Here is a 22751-nt window from a genome sequence, read left to right as displayed (position 1 = left end):
AGCAGAGGGGACAGGACATTTCATCATGGCCAAATTCATTTAAGTATATATTCACACTACTATTTATATTGAGAGTGTATACACACACACATATACACACACGCAGATGATCTTAACACCATATTCACATGAACAATGAGTCTGCCTTATGAGGCACAGACAGTAAATTATTGGCAACACATCATTTGATTCCAAACAACAGTTAACATTCAGTTTATTTACATACATTTGCATACAGAAAGGTTAGACACAGATGACAGACAGAAAGAGGAGCCCTCCTTAAAAACACTTGAGTGTTTCATTTACAGCCTCACGTATCAAGGTATGTATGTAAGTGAAGGTAGGACAAAGGTGCTTAAACATTTCAAGAGGAAAACACACTTTATATAAATAAATGCAGGGAATTTGTATATTTACAATACATACAACATATAAATTACATTAGAATTAATCCAAAACAGGGTACTATGGTACACTGACAGCCAGTTGTGCTGAATCTTGGACTTACTTTCCACTTGTAACATCAAGACTAACCGTTGGAGATCTCTGGTTGACTAAACAGCCTAGAATGGCTTGGGGCGTATCACAGCTCACTTCTGAAGCAAAGCTTTTTGAGTGTTACACTAAACTGGTTAACAACCTACCATGTGCAAATGAAAGGCATGTTTCGTGTTCTTGGTGTGTCATAAAACACCTATCAGCTGAGAAAAATAATGTTTCTGGAGAATCTCTAGAAACGCTTCCATGTCAGTAAATAGCCACTTACAGATACCTTCACTTTTCAAGCATGCAAATCACTACTAAAACTACTATCTGTGTAAGGAGAAACTCAGAAACGTGGACTGTATGTACATGAACCAAGCCCTCTAAATGCAAATTAGGCTCCTGGGCTTTGGCCCCATTCTCTCTCTTTCTCCATAAAGGCGCAACTTGCCACCTATGCAATGCTGAATTTTAAGAGAAAATACACAGACTGCTGGCATTGCTGAAGATACCGTGCTCATTTCCCATCATCATGTAAAACTCCACAAGAGGAGCAGATCAGACATCACAGGTTCTCACACTGTTTAGCAGCATCCAGCAGCTTACAGGAATGAGCTTTATAAAAAAAGAAATGGTGAAGTCACATCGCTGGAAAATTACTTCTTTCCTGTACTTTTGCTGCTGTTGTTTTTTTTTTTTTTCAGAAAACATCTTCACCCTCTGCAATGTCAATGATTGTGTGAAGCAAGTCTTCGAAAGTCGGGCGTCCCTCTGGTTTCTAAGAACACAAAGCACACACAGGTGTCATCAGAAAGCAATAAAGTTGTGTTGATTTTTGATAAATGATTGGTCTTGATATTATTCTGTAGCAATGCATTTACTGCTTCATTAGAGGTGACCTGCAAAACTGTTTCCTTACGTGGATTTTGGACATGTTACTTAATCTCAGTAAGTGTCACTGTTTGGTTTTTTTTTAACACTTTGAAAAACTGTAAATAGGTGTTGCTGGACTACATTCTTGGTACAATTCATTACTTTGCATGGTGCCACACTTACTCATTTTTCTTCCCCATCCCCACCTCACCCAATGTATTGCTTCGATCTTTCTTTATGCAAGTTGCTCACACTCCCAAGAATTTTGAGTGTCATTCTCTGAAGTCTCTTTTACTTCAGCATGAGTTTCTGGACTTCGAAACGAGACCGCGTCATAGGCTTACGCAATGGCACCCTTCATCTTCTCTATTTTCCAACAATTCCTTATTTATCATCACATCCTGTTTGTTTTGTTTGATTACAGCAATAGACTAAGTCTTTTCGCCGACCTTGCCGACACAGTTAATTTAGCATTTTCTGAACATCTGGATAACTTGCACATTTCCTCCATTTATCAGGCTCTTTAGATTTGTATCACCTGCTGAATTTTGAAGCCTCGGTATTCACTTCCCTCTACAAATCATTAATAAATTTATTAAGCAAGGACTGAGGTACCTACAGTTGATATTTTATTGCAAAGATTGCCAGTTTCTTGACATTACTGGCATGCTCTTTGTGATTTGCAAAGATTATTTCTCTCCCATGTGATGACTGCTTAGATTTTATTGTTAATACACCCTGATGAAATCAGTGAACTTTTAATCAATTCATTGTTGTTCATATAAATCCTATACAAGCTTATTAATATTCAAAGAGCATTAACAAATATTTTATCATTACCTTCCAGGTAATCTATTATTCCATTTTAATGACCATTTCAAGCAGGTTACCAAGTACAAACAAAATTTAATGATCTGTGGTTTCCTGGCTCCTGTGAATAGCTTTTATGAACTACAGACACAGTTGTCATTCCACGGCCCTCCGGGGCACTGTTGTTCTTAATGTATGTTTTGTTGTGTAAACCCCCTGGTTTGTAGATCTCCATGAGTTGATTGGATGACTGATTGTTCTCTGTTCTAGCATCTTCTCCTCCAAGGCAAGTATCAGACAGTATGGCATCTTTATTACTGGGAAAGAGCAGTTTTACCCCAGTACCTCGGTGGCAAAGACTAACTAGAAATAAATGATAGAGCTCTTTGCATTCTTGGTTTCCTTGATTGCTCTCTCAAAATTAAGGCATCTCATTAAATCCACCTATTGTCTTAGACACTTTCTGCTTTAATACTACAAAAATGTTATACTGATGTAGTTGATAAAGTATTAAATTCGGGTTTGCGACCTTTTTGACTCCTGTGAAAATTGTACAGTCAGTATCTTTCTGGGCTAGGAGGATTAATAGCACAGTGTATTTTTATCTTTCTTTATAAACCTTTAGATTTGTGTTTAGATTCAGCTGCAAGTTAATCTATATTTTCTATATAATTTATAAACAGGTAGTGAAGCATTCCTTTAAAAATGTTTTTGGCCATTCTGCCATGTTTCTGTAATGACAAATAAACTAAGGCAATGTAAAAATCAGATTCTCCGCCTTTGGGCCTTCCAACTGATTTTTTTTTCTTTTGCTAGCAGTATTTGTACACAGATGTAATTGTGACCAGCACAGATTTAGCAATTGTTTCATTTTGTTACTAAATGCCTTTGCATACTTAAACTGACAGTCCATTTATCTCATAGAAATTTCCTCAGTGGTTTTTCTTATCACAGCTCTAGTTCAGTAGCAAACCAGGGTAAGACTTGTCTTAGCATCAAAGGTGTGAATAGCTGACAGAGCTGGATACAGTCAGAATGCTGCAATAGAGGTTAGTTGCTGTGGCTAGATGGACCTTTTTTTCAATTCAAAGACAAAAAAATAAGTATATACCTCCTGCCAGCACATCATCATCATTTCATACACCTGCTTACAGGCTAGTTTGGGCCGATACAAACGATGTCCTTGGCTAACCATTGTTACCACTTCATAGTTGGAGCTTTTTTCAAAGGGCATTTTTCCTTCCGTAAATACTTCCCACATTAAAACCCCTAAAAAAAGACAGAAAGAAAGAAAGGAAAGCAACGTTAAGGAAATAAGCAAATAACTTCTTAAAAATATATGTTTATTTTGAGCCCAGGGCTCAGGATTTCTGATAGATTAGTAGTATGAGATACATGTTTTAGAAAGTGTTCACGTGCATCATTGCTGAAACCACCTTATTCTGGTAGCATGGGTTTTGATAAATAACAGCTCTAAAGGTCTCTGGAACTTTACGCAAGCATAAAGCCATGCCAAATGCTTTCTCTGAGATCCTTCTCAGATGTCTTAATCCTTCCCAATAACTAGAGTGTAACTGCTATTGATAAAATATAAAAATAATACTTTCTTTCGATGATGAATATCTTACCAAACGACCAGACATCTGACTTGCTGCTGAATCGACTATAATTAAAAACTTCGGGGGGGCACCATTTCACAGGAAATTTAGCCCCTGAGGAGCTTGTGTATTGGTCATCAAGGACATACCTAAAAAAAAAAAGAAAAATTAAAGAAAAATATTGTATCCTTCAGTCAGCCTCCACAGCTGAGAATTGTAATTTAGATTTGTATTTGAATACTAGAAGCTCATATTGCCACCTAATGGCCATGACCATTAGCATCACACGATAAAAATAGCTTCTCTGGGGCAGTATTAAGGTTTCAGTCAAGACCCAGTTCATTTTTCTTACAGCCTCAGAGTCTTCTCTTGTGATTCTTAGTTACACAACAGAGGTCTAGGCGATCCACAAGTTATATGTCTGTATTACAAGAGAAAATTATGCAAAAGCCTGTATTTCTTCCTCTGTTTCTCACTGGCCAGTCTGAATACAGATGTCAGTGGACACTGAAGCTCAGTAGCACAGAAACAAGTGGCAAAAGCCAAGAAGACCATGGTCAAACCATGGTGCTTTAACACCTTCCTTGTAAGTGCTGCTCCCTGCTTTGCTCACACATCACCCACCTGATGTAGCACCCATGGGTGCTAAAAAAGGCAGGGAATTAACCCTTCTCCGGGTCTCAGCACCCCCCAGCACTTTGGCTAGCGAGTGGCAACTCCAAACCACCTACCCCAACAGAATCCTGAACTCACTGATCAGCCTCTTTCTATCATTTATTTACCAAAATACAGATTAACGACTATTATCTCTGCAGCATGAGCTCTGCTGTCCGTGACACAAGTTCCAATATGCCTCCTGCATCACTACACAATTAAAATTTCCAAGATTTTCACAGATGCCACAGAAAGTTGCTAATAGAAAACTAGTCAGTCCACAGAGTCAGCTCAAAGCCAGGCCTTTCACGGTAAGCACCTAGAGAGGTCAAAAAGATCTTTTTGCCTGTAGTGCTGCTGGGCATATGTTGCCTTAAGGCTAAGTAAAAGGGTTAAATTAATTTCCCCACAAATGTGTTTGCACACTCAACCATACCTTGTCATTCCAAAATCTGACACTTTCACCACTCCTGAGTCACTCACCAAGCAGTTCCTGGCAGCCTGCAAAGGGAATGGTAGAGTTGGATGAAAAACTTGCAGTCTCTTGTAGACAAATTACAACAGTCTAATGACGTCTTTGTCCTCATTGCTTAGCAAGTTAAACTGATTTACCAAGTTCAGTGGTGTATTCTCATTACGCTCTGGAATAAAAAGTGCCTGTGCATTTGCTCTCGATAGCTCTGTTTTGACAATTAAAAAAAATCACGCTATTATATCAGTGTAAATAGCTATTAACTCTTCATAAAAATTTCAGAGAGATTTTATTCTATTTTCTTGTGAGAGAGGAAGCTCTCGTCATTTTCTGCACAGAGCAGTTTTAGAGGCTTGATTAGACCCTTAAGAGCCAACTTAAAATTTTTTCGCAGGAACAAAAGCAGTTATTTACAAACAGGCTGTTTGAAAAAGGAATGGATAAGTTTAAAAATAAAAATTTAAAAGAGGAGTGTATTGCCTAATGGGATGTTACCAGATCTCTGTGGATAAAGCTGTTCCTCTCCAGGTACTCCATTCCCTCGCACACGTCCTGGCACATAGTGAGCAGGACGTCTTTACTCAGAACTCCCCGTTTTTGTCTCAGGTAATTGAGAAGGCAGCCATGCTCCATGAACTCTGTCACGATGTAAATAGGTCTCTGTTGTGTGCATACACCGTAGAGCTGAACTAATTTAGGATGAGTTAGCTTCCTGAAAAGATTGAGATCGTATCGTTATTACTTCCTCCACCCAGCACTAGCTCTCCACCCCTCAAAACTGCAAAAATATCACCTGACCCAAGCGTTTCATTTATAATCAGTATGCAGTGTCAGAGGCCTAGAACTCATAATAAAACTGCCAAACACACAACTCACATCATCACTTTAGCTTCTTCAATGAAATCCTCTTCATACATCGCACCTTCCCGAATTGCCTTGATGGCCACTTTATACTGCGCCCTCCATTTCCCAAGTCGCACCACGCCAAACAGACCGCTCCCCAGCTCTCTCATGAACGTCAGTTCCGAGGGATTGATTTCCCATTTCTCTATAAAACAAAACAAACAAAAGGCCATGACTCCTGCATTAGGGAACCTACTAAACTGGCAGGTGAAGAGGAAAGAGAACCTGGATTACTAGCAAATTAAGGAATTTAGGGAGAAAACATCTTAGAACTAACTGGAAAACTGAATACTTCTCTACCTCCCAAGACAAACTTCTAGGTAGACCTACCTTTAAGCAACTCTTGACCACCACAGAGGGCAAAACTCAGAATTTCCTGAGGCCGGTAATTAAATACTGTTATTATCAGACTTAATTTCAACAAGCTGCCGTTGCAGGAAGTTGTGCCGATGAGTAGAAACTGCTTACATCACCTGATGTGCCATGCTTAAAAGAGGCTATTCCAAATTTATAGGAAAAAAAAAGTAACCCCTCTACAAAGATCAAAGGGTCAAGGTTGAGTCAGAAGTCTGGGGGCTTATGAAGGAATCAAAGGCAAGGCTCTTTAATTGGGCAGAGCTCAAAGTGTCCACAAAAGCACAGAGAAAGATACCAAATTCCTCTGGAGCACCAGTGACACATTCTGCCTCTCCTCACAGCTGCCCTTGGCACCATTTCCTACCACCAGCCGTGGTGCCTCTGCATGCCAGTCCTCTGAGTAAGGGTCTCCAGTGTATAACTTGGAGCCATGTAAGTTAGTATAGCAAATCACAGTACAAAATTAGGTCTTACCAAAATTTTTAGGAAATATTGTAGCATCTTAACATACACGAACTTGTTAGATGAGATATATGTAGATGAATAGAACATGCGATTACCATAGCTGAATCCTGCTGTTGTTGGTGCCGTCGTCTTCTTTGGGGTCACTGGGTAACGCAGCCTAGTAACAAGACCTGAGGTTCAATGATAATTCAGGAGACACAGTTTACTTCTGAAATAGTGCCAGGCAGCAAATCAGCCACTTGTTCACTGCAAACTTCAACAGTCGTTAACAATAAGCTTATCGTTACATATGGCCTCGACCATATTTTCTGCTATTGCGTTATGTTGCTATTCAAATTGGCTACAAGGGCACTCACTTCATCTAACTTGTTGCATCTTCTTTACTGGTGAGAGATGGATATAGATATATGCATACGTATTTGGGCTTTACAGTTATGCTGGCACCAATAAAGCCACCAATCTCATGCAGCGATTTTATATATACAAAATAAATGCTGCATGCTAGCTGAATATTCTCCTAAAATCTTGATAGGACAAAGGGAATGAAGCAATTAAAAATAAGTAGTAAGATTTATTATAATAAAATGAAAAGCAAAGGTTTTTTTGGAACATATTTTCCAGAAAGTCATTTTCCAGAATATCATCAGGAAATACTGGATCATCTGAGTTTGACATAAACATATGGAAAATATAGCTCATGAGGGAAAATTATGCACAGACTTGACTAGAAAAAAATATACTCTATATTTTATCTGTGCCTTGAACCTAATTCCTAAATTCTCCCCATCCATTTCCACAGTTGGAAGACACCATCGGCTATAGATCTGAAGTTTCTAACCTTTACAGTGGCTCATCTTTAGGAATTTCCTGAACAACAAACACATTACTATTCTCCTAATCTGTTTGCTCTATGGAAAGGTAAGATCATTTTAAGTGGTGGTGACCTACAGGTAAAATAAAGTAATGCCTGGAGAACACTTGAGAAGTACCATCCCCATCCATCTGCTGTGGGTTACCAGCAGCTGCTGGAAACAGAGTGTGGAGCTGAAGGAATGATTTTACCTGACTCAATACAGCTGTTCTCCTGTTACTCTGCAGACTTTATAATATTTTTTAAATATATATATATGCACACACTGAAAAAAATGCAAAATAGAGTGTCTCATGACTACCCTAAGAAAGAAGGATCTATAAAAACCTAAAAACATTCATAAAATAACCATAAAACCACCTCATGCTCCTTTTCAAATCAACCCTAAGCGACAGGAAACATCCAGTTCATCTACCTGCTGCATTATGTTTATGATACTCGATTATTTCTGGAATGGAGTCAAAGAGATGTTTTTCTGCGAGGTAGTACTGCTTCGGTGACGTTACCGTTTCTTTTATATGGTAGTGTCTTATTCCTGAAGAACCTTCACTGGAATAACAACAACAAGAAGGAGTAATAATACATCGTCATTTGTTGTGAATTTTTTAAGAGGAGTGCATTGACTAGGAAATGGAAACCGAGAGGGCCAGTGCGGGTGCCTAAAGTCACACACTTCAGGAACAGCTTGAATATCAAAGATCCCAAGCTCTTGGGACTAACCTTCGTCTTGGTGCTCAGACCAAGTTGAAGATTAACCCATAAAAGGTAAATTTTCAGCCCAGCAAGCTCCCCAGTGCAGCTCGCCACTTGCTGACACAAACACTTGGGCTGGCAGGAGGGAAGAGAGTAAAGGGAGTGGGAGAGCAAGACCTCCTGCTTTGGGTGGAGGTTCATGACTACAGTGGATTAAACCAAACGTGACTTGACCATGGAGTCAAAAACTTCAGTTTAGTCACCCGTCTTTTTTATCACAGCAGCCCTCATTTCTTTACTGAGCTCTACTGGCCTTTCCTCGAGCCACTGGCTTTGGATACGGATGTAAACGGATACAGATGTAAATAGATTCAGATGAGACAAGGTTTGCAGAGCAGCCACAGGAACTCACCCTCCAAACTTTGTATAAAGGGAAACTGTATACAGGCCTGGCTGACTTGAGTCTCTCACCACAAAACCACCTTCTTTATCCTAAAATGCAAGCACATTGACAGTTTTGTACATGCAGTTTTAAGCTGCACGTCTCTTCTACTTGTTCTGGGATTGGCGTATGTCAAAATAAATGTTTGCTTTATTAAAATAAGCTACTTTACACAAATTTCATGGTTAATGCTGCACAGCTGCTGTGCTCACCTCATTTCTGAGGAGTTGCTCTGCCTTGCTTCTGTTCAGGTTTCTGCTGTACCACCTGCAACACAACATCAGTAACCAAAACTTCTCCACAGCGCACGATTTACATAAAATGCTTAAAAGAAAATATTTCAAAGCTACATATTCAATAATTTTACGGTAAGTGAAGGCCAAGAACTGAACCTTTGTTAATGTACAAAAATCGGCGTCTGTTACATCGAACAGTTATCCCATAAAAATGCCCTGAAACAAATCCAGTGAGACCCCACAGAAGCAAATGAAGTTCAGGTAACTGAACTGATCTTGCAGCAAAACCACTTCTCAAATGCTCCCAGGCTGATGGCGGTAGTTGCTCTGAATGGCAGCCGGAGGGCAGGCTGACAGCCCCGGGGCAGCAGCTGCCTGCACACCGGTTAAGCCACCTGCGGAGCTGGCTGCTAGAGTGCCATTTCATTCAGTAACTTCACGGTTCTGATTTTCCAGGGGGGACCCACCTACCAAAGAGGAGGTTGAAAGTGAATTAAATGTCACGGTTGCACATCCCCAAGCTCGGCAGGTTAAATCAGCCACAGAAGCACTGACATTTCAGCCAGCTGCAGAGAATAATATCAAAAGGGAAAACACGCAGCTTGCAAATGGCATGGTGCAATCATTTTGAACTATGTTGTTACAGCGGTAACCCAGCAGGGAGGTGGTGCACCAGCCTCTCATGAAGTTCTGCTGTTCTGGAGATAGTGTTTTCTTGGAGTTAGTAGATGACCTGGAGTAATCCCCCCCTGGACTCAGACGTCCCTCAGAATTACAGCCCCAAGGTGGTAAGGCATAAAGTGGCTGGACCAGATAAGGCAGCCTACTTCCTTCCTTCCTCCCTTCCCTTTCTGCCACTCCTGCAGCCTAGCCCAGAGGAGGGCAGTGCTCTTAGCAAGAACCTCAAAGACAAGAAAGCAACAAACAAGTAAACCCTCTAAAAAAACTGAGGGCAAAGTCCCAGAAGAAATTTTAGCTTCTGTCAAAACACAGCAGTACAAGCCATACATGGCTGACAGTAGAGCTTTGGAGCTACTAATGTGGTTTCGTAGAGTGGCTTTAATTATTATTTTGTTAGAGCTCCATGTTACCTAAAAGTCATCAAATATGTCTTAAGTTCTCAGGCACAACTGTTTATGCTGTACTGAAATTTTAATATCAAGAACACGCCTGGGGACTACAGTGTTAAATTTTATTCTGATGTTCTTAGATAAGTAGTCCATAATTAAACACCAACTTTTATCAGCTATAAAAGTACAGCTTGTTTTTCTTTTAAAACCTAGATGTATACACCAAGACTTAAAATGCACTGAGTGATATATTTTCTTGAAAATCAGAGCTGCTTTCCAAAATCTCTGATCCATTGTTTACTTTGAACTATTTCCACTGTTTTCTACTCTACTATCTTACCTCCACACACTTTGGATAGACACGCCACTTTAATATTAAAAAAACCCAACATCCAGCACACTTAAATTTCCTTTAAAGTTTCCCTTTGTCTATCAGAGCGTTGGGAGGGTTTTTTTGCTTTACTAGTAATAGCGACATGCCTGAGAGCCACCTCATTGACTTGATGCTACATTATAAATCACAGCAAAGTCAATGAGAACCAGAAAAAAAATACATGCTTATTTCAACGCTGAGGTTTCACCTCTGAGATCAATGCTATCATATGTAAATAATTACTTTCAAAACTTTAAAAATACATTGTCATTCTTAAAGTATCAGTTTCATTTTATGGTCTTTCAGGTTTTAATTCAAATATTCACTTACTCATATTGATCAAGGTTGTTGGACTTCTTTCCTGTTACATAGTTGCTTGGAATATATCCTTGTTTTCTAAAAAAACATATATAATCGGAGTGAAAACGTGTAAAATGACATGCCTAGAAGATAGTGTTTCATTCTGCTAATTAACAGAGGTCCCTCGGTGTCATTCATTTATTACTCCCCCACCCACTCTACTGCTGATTATACAGAAACTAATTTTCCATGTCAACATTTCCATATTAACTTTCACTGCACCTAGCAATGAACTGGCACAGGCAGCAAAAGCGTCCAAGAAAACTAGTGGAAAGGTGAAGAAGAGTAATGCTCTGCTGCTCTGTCAGTTCTGTGCTCGGAAGTCCCAGTCAGTCACTGGAAATATGTTTGGAGCCTGCCACAGCCTGATAACTTGCAATTACCCTAACATACTGCAGCAGGGACCTGATAAATACTGAAGTGTGGAAACTTCCACTTTTAAAACCACGGGAAAAAAATTAATCCAGGGAATGTAAAGTGGTAGTCGTTAAGGCATCTCACTGCAACTCTCCCTCAACTCATTCAGAGATTGGCCCTAATAATCCAGCTATTAAATAAGAGGATAATTATTCAAGGCTGGAAGTCGGAGACTGCTGAGCTGAGTGTTAACCATTTTGCTCCCTAATGAGCAAGTCCCCAGGGAAGCAGGAGAACTGTACTAGTCTAGGAAGGATTTGGAGGCTGGCTGATGCTTTAATTGGGAAACCATGAAGTCTGACAGGAAATATAATTGGAAAAGCTTCCATTTCTGCAACCAGCTTTGCACTCAAGCCCCACAACTTACTGAGAGCCACACTTTTAAAAATTGGTTTCTATGTGGGAGTGAAGATACCTTCATGAGGTGAGATTTCAGGGCTCAGGTCCAAAGTGGGGTCTAATGGTCTAATACAGTTATTTCTTGACAATATCATCTGTTGTCAATAGAAACACTACAACATAGAAATAGCCTTATGAATTTTATAATGAAAAATAAGGAACTTGTGTTTACCCATATTTGTCTCTCGCCTTCCACCAGTGAATGTCATTCTTCTCAATCACCATATACTCTTCGCCCTTCTCTAATCTTAAATCATGGTGTTCCGTAGGCTCAAAGTCATACATTGCTACCACTATCTCCTCCTCTTCATTGCCATTTTCTTCAACTGGAGGAACAGGTGGTGGAGGCCTTCGCTGAAAACAACTCAGTATTATTACCATCTCACTCTGCTCCATTATTCTACCTGACTCACCCTTACCATCACACCAGTGCAAACCCCTGAGGCAAAAGCTTGTCTAGTTCTGGGTTGCCCAGGAGCAAGCCACAGTGGCCCCAGGAGGCAGTTGGGGTGTGTGGTAGATGATTACCTGGGTCCTATCCATGGGGCTGGCTCACACTGCAGCCCCACAGCTGCCGGTAAAGGGCAACGCCTGTCAGCGTTTGCTTTTTGACCACCTCTCCCACCAGTAGTACAGATTCAATGGGATTTTTTCCACCCCAAGATAGAGAATGATGCCCATTGATACATAGAGAAATTGACCTTTGCACCAAGATATGGAAAGAATCTCAGGAAATTTAAACACCATCTCAAAAAGCAGCAATTATCTATTCAATATTTAAAGACTCTACCTACCACATTTTTTTCTGGCATTGGAGAGGGCAATCCCATTACACCTAGAAACAAAGCATAGGAAAGGTCAATCTGTTTAGCTATTAATTTAAAAACTAAATAAAAGGTTTACATTTCGGATAAGGTTTTATAAGACAGCCTTCAGGATAGCTTAGTAAATCAGAAAGCAAAGACAGCTCCAATTAAGCATTAGGAAAACGTCAATTAAATATTCTTGGAAAAACATCCTACATCAGCCAATAGGCCACACTGACCACAGATTCGGCAATGTCTGTGCCACATCAGTGTGGCACACAGAGATCCCTGAACCAGCCCTCAGATGCAGAGATATATGAGAAATAAAAAAAGAGATAGAGATAATAAAAGACACATAAAAAGGAAGCAGTGTTCTTGTCACCATGATGATCTAAAGTTCTGTTCCTATTAACATCTGCTTTTCTAAAAAAATATTACTCCCTCGACCCTTGCTTTGCTGAACAAGGTATAAAAGTTGTAAGTAATTTTTATAACTTCTCTTAGATTATAACTACTAATTATAACTACTCTCAGAAAGCATTTTTCTCCTGTGCTGCTTTTTTCCCCACACTTAAAAGGTTGAGCTATATGTCACATTTTATGTCTTGCTGAATAAGGCTGTCTACAAGCCACTATTTATTTTTCAAGTCTTTTAATGAAAGTAAATCCACAGGTCCCCACCGCTGCCATTTAAGGTGCTGACATAAGAAATTATCCAGGCACCACTGAGAGGCAAGCAGTGGCTGAATTTCTTTTCCTACTATGGAATTTTACCTAAATCAAAGACTAAATAATTACAGTATCCTTGTGTGGGACAATACTGCAGTGAGGGGCACACTTGCACATCTTTGTACATTATGGCATCCACTGCTAAACAAGCAGAACCTGTGATTTCAATGCACATGCCTACAGAAGTCATCCAGGTTCAGCATACGGACATCTACAAATCTGTAAGAAAATGTTTCTGTAAATACATAAAGCCTTCTTGCATAATTTTTACACTGGTGTAGTGACACTGACTGCAACACAGTTATTATTCTTTTACATAGAATCATTCTGGTTGGAAGAGACCTTTAAGATCATTGAGTCCAACCAATCACCCTGCACTGCCAGGGTCTCTAAACCGTGTCCCTCAGCACCACATCTACATGTGTCTTAAACCTTCAGGGATGAGGACTTCACCATCTCCCTGGGCAGCCTGTTCCAAAGCTTCATAACCCTCTCTGCAAAGAATTTTTTCCTCATATCTAACCTATATCTCCCCTGGCACAACTTAAAGCCATTTCCTCTCATTCTGTCACTTGTCACATGGGAGAAGAGACTGACCCCCACCTCTCCACAACCTCCTTTCAAGTAGTTGTAGAGAGTGGTAAGGTCTCCTCTTAGCCTCCTCTTATCCAGACTAAACATTCCCAGTTCCCTCAGCCACTCCTCATAAGTTTTCTAAACCCTTCACTAGTTTCATTGCCCTTCTCTGAACACACTCCAGCACCTCAACATCCTTCTTGTAGTGAGGGGCCCAAAACTGGACACAGTGCTCAAGGTGTGGCCTCACCAGCGCCAAGTACAGGGGGACAGTCGCTCCCCTCCTCCTGCTGGCCACACTATTGCTGATACAAGCCAGGATGCTGTTGGCCTTCTTGGCCACCTGGGCACACTGCTGGCTCATGTTCAATCGGCTGTTGACCAGCACCCCCAGGTCCTTTTCTGCTGGGCAGCTTTCCAGCCACTCTTCCCCAAGCCTGTAACGCTACAGAGGGTTGTAGCGGTCCAAGTGCAGGACCTGGCACTTAGTCTTATTGAATTTCATACAGTTGACCTCAGTCCATCAATCCAGTCTGTCCAGATCTCTCTGTAGGTATGCATCTCTTTGTACAGGTATGCAGAAGTTATTTATTAAAACTGAAGAGCTGGCAAGGATTTCTAGCTGAATCTTTTTTATCCTCAGTCTGAGTTAAATGGTTGGTCAAATAACTTTCAGATGGGAAAAGATGAACCAAGAGAAATTCAGCAACCTCGGTGATTCTTTTCAGCTTTCTCTATAGACATTTTTCACAAGGACAGTTCACTGGCTTTTACATTTTTTAGAAAATGCTTAGAAATAAAACAAATGTTTTGATTTACTTTAGGCACAGTATCAATGATTACTCTATAAATTTGCCTAATATCTAGGGCATTTAGGTTTGATGGTAAGATCATATAAAAAAGCAGAGAAATATGCCAACATAACATCAAACAACTTCATATGAAAACATATGTACTTACTGTTTTCAAAAAGATTATATTTTTCACAGCCAGGTGCTAATTTTTCTGTCTGTCTGCAGCACTGATAAATTCCCTCTGTCCAGAATTTAGGATGATATTTTATCATTATATTGCTGTTGTTCTTTATTTCTACCAGAATAAAAAGAGCGTATATTGAAATATTAAAAAAAATTGCAAGAGGGCCATTTTTAATAAATATTACATTATCTTTTACATGAGTGATAGTCTACATTTGTCTTTACTTTAGCATTGCTTCTCTTAAGGACCTTCTTAGAAGTTTACATGGAGGTGATACAATGATAGTAGAGGACATTTTTAGAATAATACATTACTTTATTCCAGAAGAGAGAGGTATACTCCCTGCCTAAGCTGTTCATCCCCAGAGGGGTGTGGTGCATGCACAAAAGGAATCCCAGGCATCCACCTGCACCCTGTGAATCAGGCAGGCAACTGTGCAGGCCCTGGGGGCTCTGCCTGCCCCTTTCCTTTTTATTACTGCTGCAAGTGATTCAATTTCCTCTACTGTTCTGTGTTCTGGAGGGAAAGATAGCTGACATTTATCACTATTCCTTGGAACAATGTTGTGTTTGGTCTGAAAGGCTCCCTACCCCTATCCTAAAAGCTTGCTGAGTTTCAGAGGTTATTCCTTGCCCCATGGTCCTCAGCCCAGAGGACCTGTTTTACAGAGCACCTGCAACTAATGTGAGCACTTGATGGTGGCAGAAGGCATTAAGAGGCTCTTGAAAAAAGATAATCTTTACTCACTACGATAGCATTAATCAGATTGCACCTTGGTGGAGATGCCTCCTGCCTTTTAAGTGACGCCATTAACTACCTTGATAAGCATTCTGATGATTTACACATTGTGCAAAAGGGTAGAGTCAAATTCTGATTGCAGCTGGACTTCACAAATCAAATTAAATCCATCTGCGTGTTTGATACTACCAGTACCTGTTATCACATGCTCTGCATGCAAATGAGCTGGCCCAATGAAAAATAAAAATCACTGGACATATGCCACAGAAGCTCTACCATTTTATTTTTCTAGCTTCTTGTGGGTTGATGCCAGCCAACGGCTAAGCACCCATGCAGCCACTCGCCCACTCCCCAACCCCAGCAGATGGGGAGAGAACAAAAAGAGCAAGAAGACATGTGGCTTGAGATAAAGACAGTTTACAGACCAAAAGAAGAGGAAAAAACCCCAAAAATTATGAGTGATTGCCTTTACATCATCTCCCACATGTAGATGAATGCCCAGTCTCTGACCGACAGCCAATATGGAAGCCAAAAACCCCCAAGCCTCATCTTCCTCTGTCTCAGTTCTTACTGCTTATCACAACATAATATGGCCTGGAATATCCATCCCTTTGGTTGACCCAGGTTCGCTGTCTCAGCTGAGTCACCTCCCAGCCTCCTGTCCACCCAAGCCTACTTGCTCCAGGGGCAGAGGTGGGGCGAAAAGGCAAAGCCTCCATGCTGTGCAAGCACTGCTCAACAGCAACTAAAACACTGGTGTTGGCCACAAATCCAGAACAGAGCCCCGAGTTAACTCCAACCCAGCCAGGCAGCTTAAGTAAAGAGATCTGCATATGTCAGATGTCGAGTATGAGCAATTTCCTTTACCTTCTTTCAGATTCCTCACCCACTGATCCCGGCTTTGTGCACTTGGTGCAAAAATATAAAGCGTATTAGCATCATATACAACCTGGAGAGGGGAAAAGAAATAATCAAGATATATTCGCCTGGAAATACTAATTTATTTATTTCTCAGGAAACAGAAGAAGATAAATGACTGTTACATTTGGCAAAATTAATGTACTCAGGCAGAAAATGGGGTTATTATTCATATATGGTGCTTTCAGTACAATAAGGAAGGATTTTGTAATGGTATATTATCTTGAAAGCATTCCTTAAAATGTTTGTTTCACACTTTGCTTTGTTAATTCTTCACCGTGTGTTTTCTAAAAACAGTACAATTTAACGGCTAAAGCTATTTCACGATCAGACATCTCTTCCCAGCCATTTCAAAACTCCTTGTGATTCTGTACTGCTTCGGGGTGATTCTTGCCTTCTGTTTCTTCACTGCTTGTATTGGTGGAAAGCAAGTACTGCCCTGGGAGAAAGGGCCCAGAGTCCCCTCTCCAGCAGTGGAATTCACCCTCGCTCCAACCACTCCCTCTGTTGTAAGCAGGCACAGCACCTGAACCTCCATATTTTTATTTTTCCCCTTCAAGCACTTTGTTTTCTGTGTTTATTTCCATTTCACATTGGAGGAAAACAAGTTTTAACTTGGTTTTCTTATTCCTGTGTAATTTAATGGTAATTAAACTTAATCTAATGTGAAAGAATGAAGACAGGGGAAACGAGCTGCCAGCCAACCCGTTTTGAAGGAAGACCAGGACAAGGCACTTTGCAGTCAAAACCCAAGCAGAGAGGGTGGGGAAAAGAAAAAGAACAAGCGTATGAGGCACAATTCCCAAGGGAGGGGACTGCAGGGGGAGCAGAGCTTGCCGGGGATGGGTTTTAATCACTGATTCTGAACTGTCTCCCACACAGCCCCAGAGACCCAGTGCATGGGCTCAGTATTTAGAAGTTACAGTAATTTTGAGCAAATTACATCCAAACAGTTGGCGCTGTTGAAAAGAGCACTGCAATTTGTTATATAAATATAATATATAATTAATACAATTTATTTTATATAAAAGGAACATACCTGAAATGGATATTTATTTTGACAGGGAATAGTACCATCACTTTTTACAACTTCTACACATTTAATCCTTGAAATATCCACAGATCCTTTTCTGTACTTTTTCTATAAAGAAAAAGCAAAAAACATTACATAAAATATAGCCGATTTATTCAATTTTCTTTTTTTTCAGCAGAGTCTTCTTGCTTTCTTTTCCACTTATGATACTGATGCAGCTTTAACTGCAGAAGTCATTTGAAAAATGAGAGAGAGGGGGAGGGTATAAAGGTCTAGACTGGTGAAAGTGCACAGAGTAAAACTGCTTAGTAAAAAGTAGCACTTCTTTCTACATAAATTTTCCAATCAGTTCTAATCATAGGTTTAATCTACTCTGCTTTACACAAAATAACTTGAGTACAGATGAAAAAAGGCTTTCCTCCTGCTGATTTTAAATAATGATTAAAACTGGTGAGGGAAATAGGTGCCAATGCATCATCATCTCATCTGCTGCTTTACTCTGTTACTGAAGTCCTCCCACCACATGTGCTGCCGCCGTGTTTCACCAAGTTTCCAGAGAAACTGGGATGCTGCACAGGCAACACAAATTCATGCTGAGGCAAGAAGCAGAAGATAGAGGTGAAAACCATCACTAGACCAAGCTGGAGTCTGTGTTGAAAGAAATTCTTTGACCAGGGCTAGCAGAAGCCCTGAAGTAGCAAGGTCAAAAGCACAGATATCTGAGAAGATTCAGCTCACCTAAACTGATAGTTATGAAGATTTTAAAGAAGGAAAGGTGTGCCCATGGTGCTCAGCAGGTGCTGCCCAAAGTAACAATGCATAACAACACATGAAAGTATGCTGTAGTTCAGCAATCCAGAGAGGAAGATCCGTGGAAGAACAGCCTATAACTGGAAGTGGCATGTACTGGACTTCAGTCCACAGGTAAAAGCAGTAAGTAATAAGAGTGAACTCCGTACACAAGGGGACCTTTTTAAGGTGGCTGTTTCTGAAGGAATTGTTTGAAACTGTCTTCCTTCACCTGCAGCAAAAGAGGCTAAAAATTAAAGCCCAGCACAGAAATTTACAACGTGCTCTTCCACATGGCAGAGGAACACACATAAACGATACACTGCTGAGAGGGAAATGATGATGAATCTATGGAGAATGTATAGTGCCACCTCTCACTCTTGGGAGTACCACGTCTCTAGTAGGAGAGGAAGTTTCTGCTGGAATCTGGAACAAACCAAAAACGGCAGCAGACCACAGCTGGTCCTGAATTAATCCACATCAAAAATTTTGACTTGCCAAGCACATCCAGCACATCCGGTCCAGAGTGCAGGTTATGAGAGATTGCTGCTGTTCTCACAACATGGAAATAATTAGTAATTACTGAATTATTTTAAATACTCTATCCTGAGGGTGGACATTTCAGCCCAAATAGCACAATCATAAACAACTAAAACCACAGTCTTGTAAACAGAAGCAAAGAGCAACTTCAAATATAGCTATCACAATGCCACCACCCTAGAAACACAATAGTTACTACCCATGGAAAACCTGGAAGTTTTGCCAGCCATTAAAACACATTTAGTACTCTGTCTCTTAGGTATATTGTTACGAAGAAAGCAAGCAGAGAAAACGTGCGTGAAGAATTCATGCACGTCATGGTCAGCATCGGGAAGCATAACAGGAACTAAGTTAAGATAAAGTTGTAACTGCTATTTAGCACCAGAAAAAACAAAAAATGGCATTTTACTAAACCATTTTAAAAAGCCAAAACATAAATATTACCATGAGCTGTACTACAAAGCTATATCATATGCTGAAAAACAATTTGCACCGAGTGTGCAACCTTGGATTTTTAATTAAAAAACCCCATTAAGTCTTCTGTTTATTTTATGGTATCCTCTTAACTGAACTTTGATTGCCTAAAGTAAAACACACATTCATGCAAATGCCAAAAATTGAGTTTCTGAAGTCTGTAACACAAGTACTGCTTCTCCCTCTTAATCTCCGAGTGGCAGGACTAACGGCTTCAGGGCTGCCAGATTAGCCAGTGCAGAAAGGAGGATCAAAACAAAACACGCTTTTTCACAAAGCATAAATTCAACACTACATAATCATGTTGAAGACACCCCTCCAAGTCTTTTTTACTCCTCAACACATAACAAACAAGAGAAAATGCTTGCCACTACTGTAACATATCTGCCCAGCTTTCTGTGCTCAGTGAGGTACTCATACATTGCTTGGATCCCATCTGCTGGTTAACTGAGGTTGTGGGACAGGGAGAGACGACATGCATTGGGTTCTTTTTAACTGGAATGACAGAAATTCCGTAGAGGAACAGGCTTTATTAATTACTCCAAATCCTGCTCTCCTTCAAGACTTGGAGATTTTCATGCCAATTCTGTCATTCAGTGAGTGCTCAAAAGAAGCATACACGTGCCAGTAAGACAAAGGACAAGAATCCAACACGGCAAACCACTAACATTTAGAAAAAAAATAAAGCAAACCTCGTAACACACAGCACATCATTCTGATAATCATATTTCCTAAGTTGATCCCTTTCCCGAGTTAAGGCGGTTCAGTTTGCTTCACCATGAGATGCTAAATTAAGCCAACTCAAAGCTGACTTGCCCTGCAATCCAATCCAGCAAATTAAGCCTAATGTCAAAGATTTTCTGTCTTCTCAAACTTTACAGGTTAAAAAAAAAGAACCCAAACCAACTTACAGATCATGCATAGAATCATCTGGTTGGAAGAGACCTTTAAGATCATTGAGTCCAACCAATCACCCTGCACTGCCAGGGTCTCTAAACCACGTCCAACAGCACCACATCTACAGGACTTTTAACCACTTCCAGGTATGGGGACTCCATCACCTCCCTGGGCAGCCTGTCCCAATGCTTTATGACCCTCTCTGCAAAGAATTTTCCTGATATCCAACCTAAATTGCCCCTGACACAACTTACGGCCATTTCCTCTCATTCTGTCACTTGTCACATGGGAGAAGAGACTGACCCCCACCTCTCCACAACCTCCTTTCAAGTAGTTGTAGAGAGTGGTAAGGTCTCCTCTTAGCCTCCTCTTATCCAGACTAAACATTCCCAGTTCCCTCAGCCACTCCTCATAAGTTTTCTAAACCCTTCACTAGTTTCATTGCCCTTCTCTGAACACACTCCAGCACCTCAACATCCTTCTTGTAGTGAGGGGCCCAAAACTGGACACAGTACTCAAGGTGTGGCCTCACCAGCACCGAGTACAGGGGGACAATCACTTATAGAGTGACAATCACTGTCCTGGTTCTGTTGGCCATGCTGTTTCTGATTGAAGCCAGGATGCTGTTGGTCACCTTCTTAGATGCCTGGGCACACTGGTGGCTCACATTAAGCTGGCAGTCAACCAACAGCCCCTGATCCTTTTCCTCTGGGCAGTTTTTCAGTCACTCTTCCCCAAGCCTGTAACGCTGCAGAGGGTTGTAGTGGTCCAAGTGCAGGACCTGGCACCTGGTCTTGTTGAATTTCATACAGTTGACCTCAGCCCATTGATCCAGCCTGTCCAGACCCTTCTGTAGGTATGCCTCCCAGCCTTCAGGGAGATCAACACTACCTCCCAACTAACTTGGTGTCCTCTGTAAACTTAATGAGGGTGCACTCAATCCCCTCATCCAGATCATTGATAAAGATGTTAAAGAGATGTTAAAGGCCCCAATATTGAGCCCTGAAGAACACCACTGGTGACTGGCCACCAGCTGGATTTAACTCCATTCTCCACCACTCTCTGGGCCCAGCCAGCCAGCCCGTTTTTGATCCAGCGAAGCGTACACCCGTCCAAGCCATAGGCAGCCAGTTTCTGCAGAAGAATGTGATGAGAAACATGTCAAAAGCCTTGCTAAAGTCCAGGTAAACAACATCCAAAGTTCTTCCCTCATCCACTAAACGGGTCACCTTGTCATAGAAGCAGATCAGGTTGGTCAAACAGGACCTGCCCTTCATAGGTCCATGTTGACTGGGCCTGATCACCTGACTATCCTGTACATGCCGCATGATGACACTCAAGATGACCTGCTCCATGACTGTCCCTGGCACTGAGGTCAGACTGACAGGCCTGTAGTTCCCTGGGTCCTCCCTCCAGCCTTTCTTGTAGATCATGATTTCACGTCTTGTAGATGTGAAATTAAATTCAAATGTACCGCTCCAGAAACGTTACAGATTGCATCAGAAGCAAGAGTTGTTAGTGGCCAGCCGTCTTCAAAGTGTCAAGCGTGCAGCTGTGTTTTACCTCAGCATTTCTCACTGTTAAACGAAGCGGCACAGGTGCAGGAAGGAATGACTCAAGGAAAATGCTAAAAACCACTGCAATTCCTCTTCCCTCCCTATTTCAGTGATTTCTCTTTACAATGGGACACCCTGCACACCATCGCTGTGTGGCATTTATTCTGCATGCCAAACGGCTTGCTCTAGCCCAAGGCACATGGCAGACACGAAATGCAGAATCAAGGGAGAGCTCAAGCTGTGAAGTATTTGGGAAGTAGAGGTGCAGGCATGAGCCGGACATGAGAAATCCACTCTTCCCAGCAAGTGACCTTTGCTACAAAATTAGTACTAATGTCAAACCACAGAAGGCAGAAGGACCTGTTTTACAGTTTTTTAGAGGTGGAAGATGGCTAACAGTAGAAGAAGGTTAGATTCACCATAGAAATAGTATTTCACCCACACGTTCCTGCGTGCTGCCCAAATTGGACGCAAGTATTCATAGAGGATTTGGAAATATCACAGGCCAGTGAACCCAAGAGACCCACCAAAGCTGGTCCACCCCTTTTCTGAAGATAGATATTTTCCTCTAAAGGAAAGCCTATAGAAGTAAATATGGTTAGAACAGTAATAAAGGTATAAAAAAACTATATCCCAATAAGGCTAGAAAACAGATAAAATTATCTATCGAAGTCAGACTAAAGGTTGTGTTGGTTTTTTAAAAAAAGTTATCTGCTTGCTGAAAGTAACAAAAGGGAAGTGACTATATAAAAACTACTTTACAAAGCTTCTCAAAATGCAAAATGCCATGTGTACTTCATACTTGCCTATGCTTCAAAAACTGGATTTACGATTTTAGAAGCCTTGCTCCTTGCTCACACTGAGGAGGGCCAGTCCAGGCAATACAAAAAGAATAAGCTAATCCCATTATTTAACATATAGTCATATAAAACAGAAAATCAGGGAGCTATAACACTGGACCTACATTGACAGACATGGAACAAATATACGATTACACAATTCCTTTTTTTTTTAAAAAAAATCTTAGAATACAGGAAGGGAATACAAGAAATACTCAAGTGTTAGATAAGCATACAGACTGCTCATTCTCTGTACACTAGGAATTACTCCTTCACTGAATATAGTAGCTTTAGAGTTTAAGAAGTCCATATTCCCACTATTAGATAAACTGTTTCTTCAGGGTATTTTCTCTTTGCTTAACCTCAGAAAAAGGCGGGGGGGGGGGGGAAGGTTGTTTGGAA

General features: G+C 40.8%; 1 protein-coding gene across 1 annotated transcript in view; it reads right to left on the bottom strand.

Annotated features, from left to right (window-relative positions):
• Positions 1–1059: 1059 nt before the first annotated feature.
• The window catches only part of TEC (tec protein tyrosine kinase), a 32583-nt gene continuing 10891 nt past the window's right edge, over positions 1060–22751 (bottom strand). The window contains exons 2-17 of the mRNA XM_010133749.1: positions 17261–17362; positions 16171–16252; positions 14548–14676; positions 12271–12311; positions 11649–11830; positions 10631–10696; positions 8834–8888; positions 8592–8671; positions 7902–8035; positions 6711–6785; positions 5767–5938; positions 5386–5602; positions 4855–4919; positions 3795–3913; positions 3278–3435; positions 1060–1261 (exon numbers count right to left, since the gene is read on the bottom strand). Of these exons, the coding sequence (XP_010132051.1) occupies positions 1184–1261; positions 3278–3435; positions 3795–3913; positions 4855–4919; positions 5386–5602; positions 5767–5938; positions 6711–6785; positions 7902–8035; positions 8592–8671; positions 8834–8888; positions 10631–10696; positions 11649–11830; positions 12271–12311; positions 14548–14676; positions 16171–16252; positions 17261–17362 (1755 nt within the window). The 3' untranslated portion in view covers positions 1060–1183. The remainder of the gene's footprint in view (positions 1262–3277; positions 3436–3794; positions 3914–4854; positions 4920–5385; positions 5603–5766; positions 5939–6710; positions 6786–7901; positions 8036–8591; positions 8672–8833; positions 8889–10630; positions 10697–11648; positions 11831–12270; positions 12312–14547; positions 14677–16170; positions 16253–17260; positions 17363–22751) is intronic.

Source organism: Buceros rhinoceros, unplaced genomic scaffold, assembly GCF_000710305.1.
Source record: "Buceros rhinoceros silvestris isolate BGI_N320 unplaced genomic scaffold, ASM71030v1 scaffold12873, whole genome shotgun sequence".
Lineage (NCBI taxonomy): Eukaryota > Metazoa > Chordata > Aves > Bucerotiformes > Bucerotidae > Buceros > Buceros rhinoceros.
The sequence above is the reverse complement of the archived record's forward strand: the minus strand, read 5'-3'. Positions and strand labels throughout refer to the sequence as shown.